General features: G+C 39.0%; 1 protein-coding gene across 1 annotated transcript in view; it reads left to right on the forward strand.

Annotated features, from left to right (window-relative positions):
* il17a/f3 (interleukin 17a/f3) overlaps nt 1–1,192 on the forward strand; it is a 19,216-nt gene extending 18,024 nt beyond the window's left edge. Inside the window, exon 4 of the mRNA XM_014027293.1 lies at nt 851–1,192. Coding sequence (XP_013882747.1) covers nt 851–971 — 121 coding nt within the window. The 3' untranslated portion in view covers nt 972–1,192. The remainder of the gene's footprint in view (nt 1–850) is intronic.
* The last annotated feature ends 372 nt before the right edge of the window (nt 1,193–1,564 follow it).

Consider the following 1,564-nt stretch of genomic DNA (forward strand, 5'->3'; position numbering starts at 1 on the left):
GCTTCAACGCGCCTAGGGCACCAAAATGGCTAGAGCCAGCACTGCGGCTGTGGCTGAGTGGTTAAAGGAGTCGTCCTCCAACCAAAGAGTTGGTTGGTGATTCCCCGTTACTCGGTCACATGTCAAAGTGTCCCTGGTTGAGACACTAAACCCCCACCRCCTCTGATGCGTCCCATCAATGAATGAATGTTATTTAACGCACTGATTAGACTCCATAGAATGATTTGTACTTGTTAGCTTTGTGGAGACCTAATAGAGTGCTGTGTGAATGGTAAATGAGGACACAGATTGTAGTGTAAAGCGTTTTGAATATCCTGGTTGGATAGAAAGGTGCTATATAAATACAGTCTATTTACCATTTATTGGCACACAAACCTTTTAACATTGACTCTTTGTCTTTTAATATTAGCTGTTACTTATCCCTAAAATAAATTTCCTCAGTAACAAAATGATGATGTGCTGAAGTGTAAAATGTAATAAACATACAGTTTTTTAGGTTATTAGATATTTTAATGTGTCACAAGCAACCTTTAGCAGAATGGAGAGATAACAATATATTAAGGCCAAAATATGCTAGTTGGCCACCTATTAACCCTATGAAACACAAATAGTGCTATAACTCAATCAAGTTCATAGATGTTTAGTTAAAACTTGGTATGGTGGCTAAATTATTAACAACAAATATCTTAAACATAAACAGGGTCCACAAGGTCTTGCAAAAATGAGTGAGAGCTTGAAAACAACCTTTTCAAGGATAGAACGTAACTATTGCATACAATTTGTTTCTTGTTTTTTTTTCTTTGACAGTAGCAAAGTTTAAAACTGATAACTCACTTTTCTTTTTTGACAGAGTCCCAAGGCAAACATCCCTTAAAAATGGAGGGAAGAAGGCATACGACTACGTCCTGGGGACTGAAGTGGTCACAGTGGGCTGCACCTGTGTGAGGCCCAGTGTTGTCCCCCAACAGTAACAAACAGAGGGCTTCTTACCCTTATATTGCATCAGTATTCAACAATTAAATATCAAACAAACACATGACTGAACAAAAACAGTGACTCTGTAGGCAACTGTACATACTAAATGCTACCTTGTAGGCTATTAACTTACCTGGTCTCATTAAAATCTTGCCATAATTCTGTCATTTTGTCACAACTACTGGCAGCATTTGTAAGCATTTAGTGTCACATTTCATCATTTCATAAATAGTGGCATTCCTGTATGACCATTCCGGTGCAACCTGGGTTATTTCATGCAGAAATATTAAAATAGTTCTACCAAAATAACTGTATAATATGACATACACTACTCACAAAAAGTTAGGGATATTGGCTTTTGGGCGAAGTTTCAGTATGTAACCTTTACAGGTGAACTACACTCACCGGCCACTTTATTAGGAACACCACGCTAGTAACGGGTTGGACCCCCTTTTGCCTTCAGAACTGCCTCAATTCTTCGTGGCATAGATTCAACAAGGTGCTGGAAGCAGAGATTTTGGTCCATATTGACATGATGGCATCACACAGTTGCCGCAGATTTGTCGGCTGCACATCCATGATGCGAATC

The sequence above is a fragment of the Austrofundulus limnaeus genome, unplaced genomic scaffold, assembly GCF_001266775.1.
Source record: "Austrofundulus limnaeus strain Quisiro unplaced genomic scaffold, Austrofundulus_limnaeus-1.0 Scaffold632, whole genome shotgun sequence".
NCBI classification, from domain to species: Eukaryota; Metazoa; Chordata; class Actinopteri; order Cyprinodontiformes; family Rivulidae; genus Austrofundulus; species Austrofundulus limnaeus.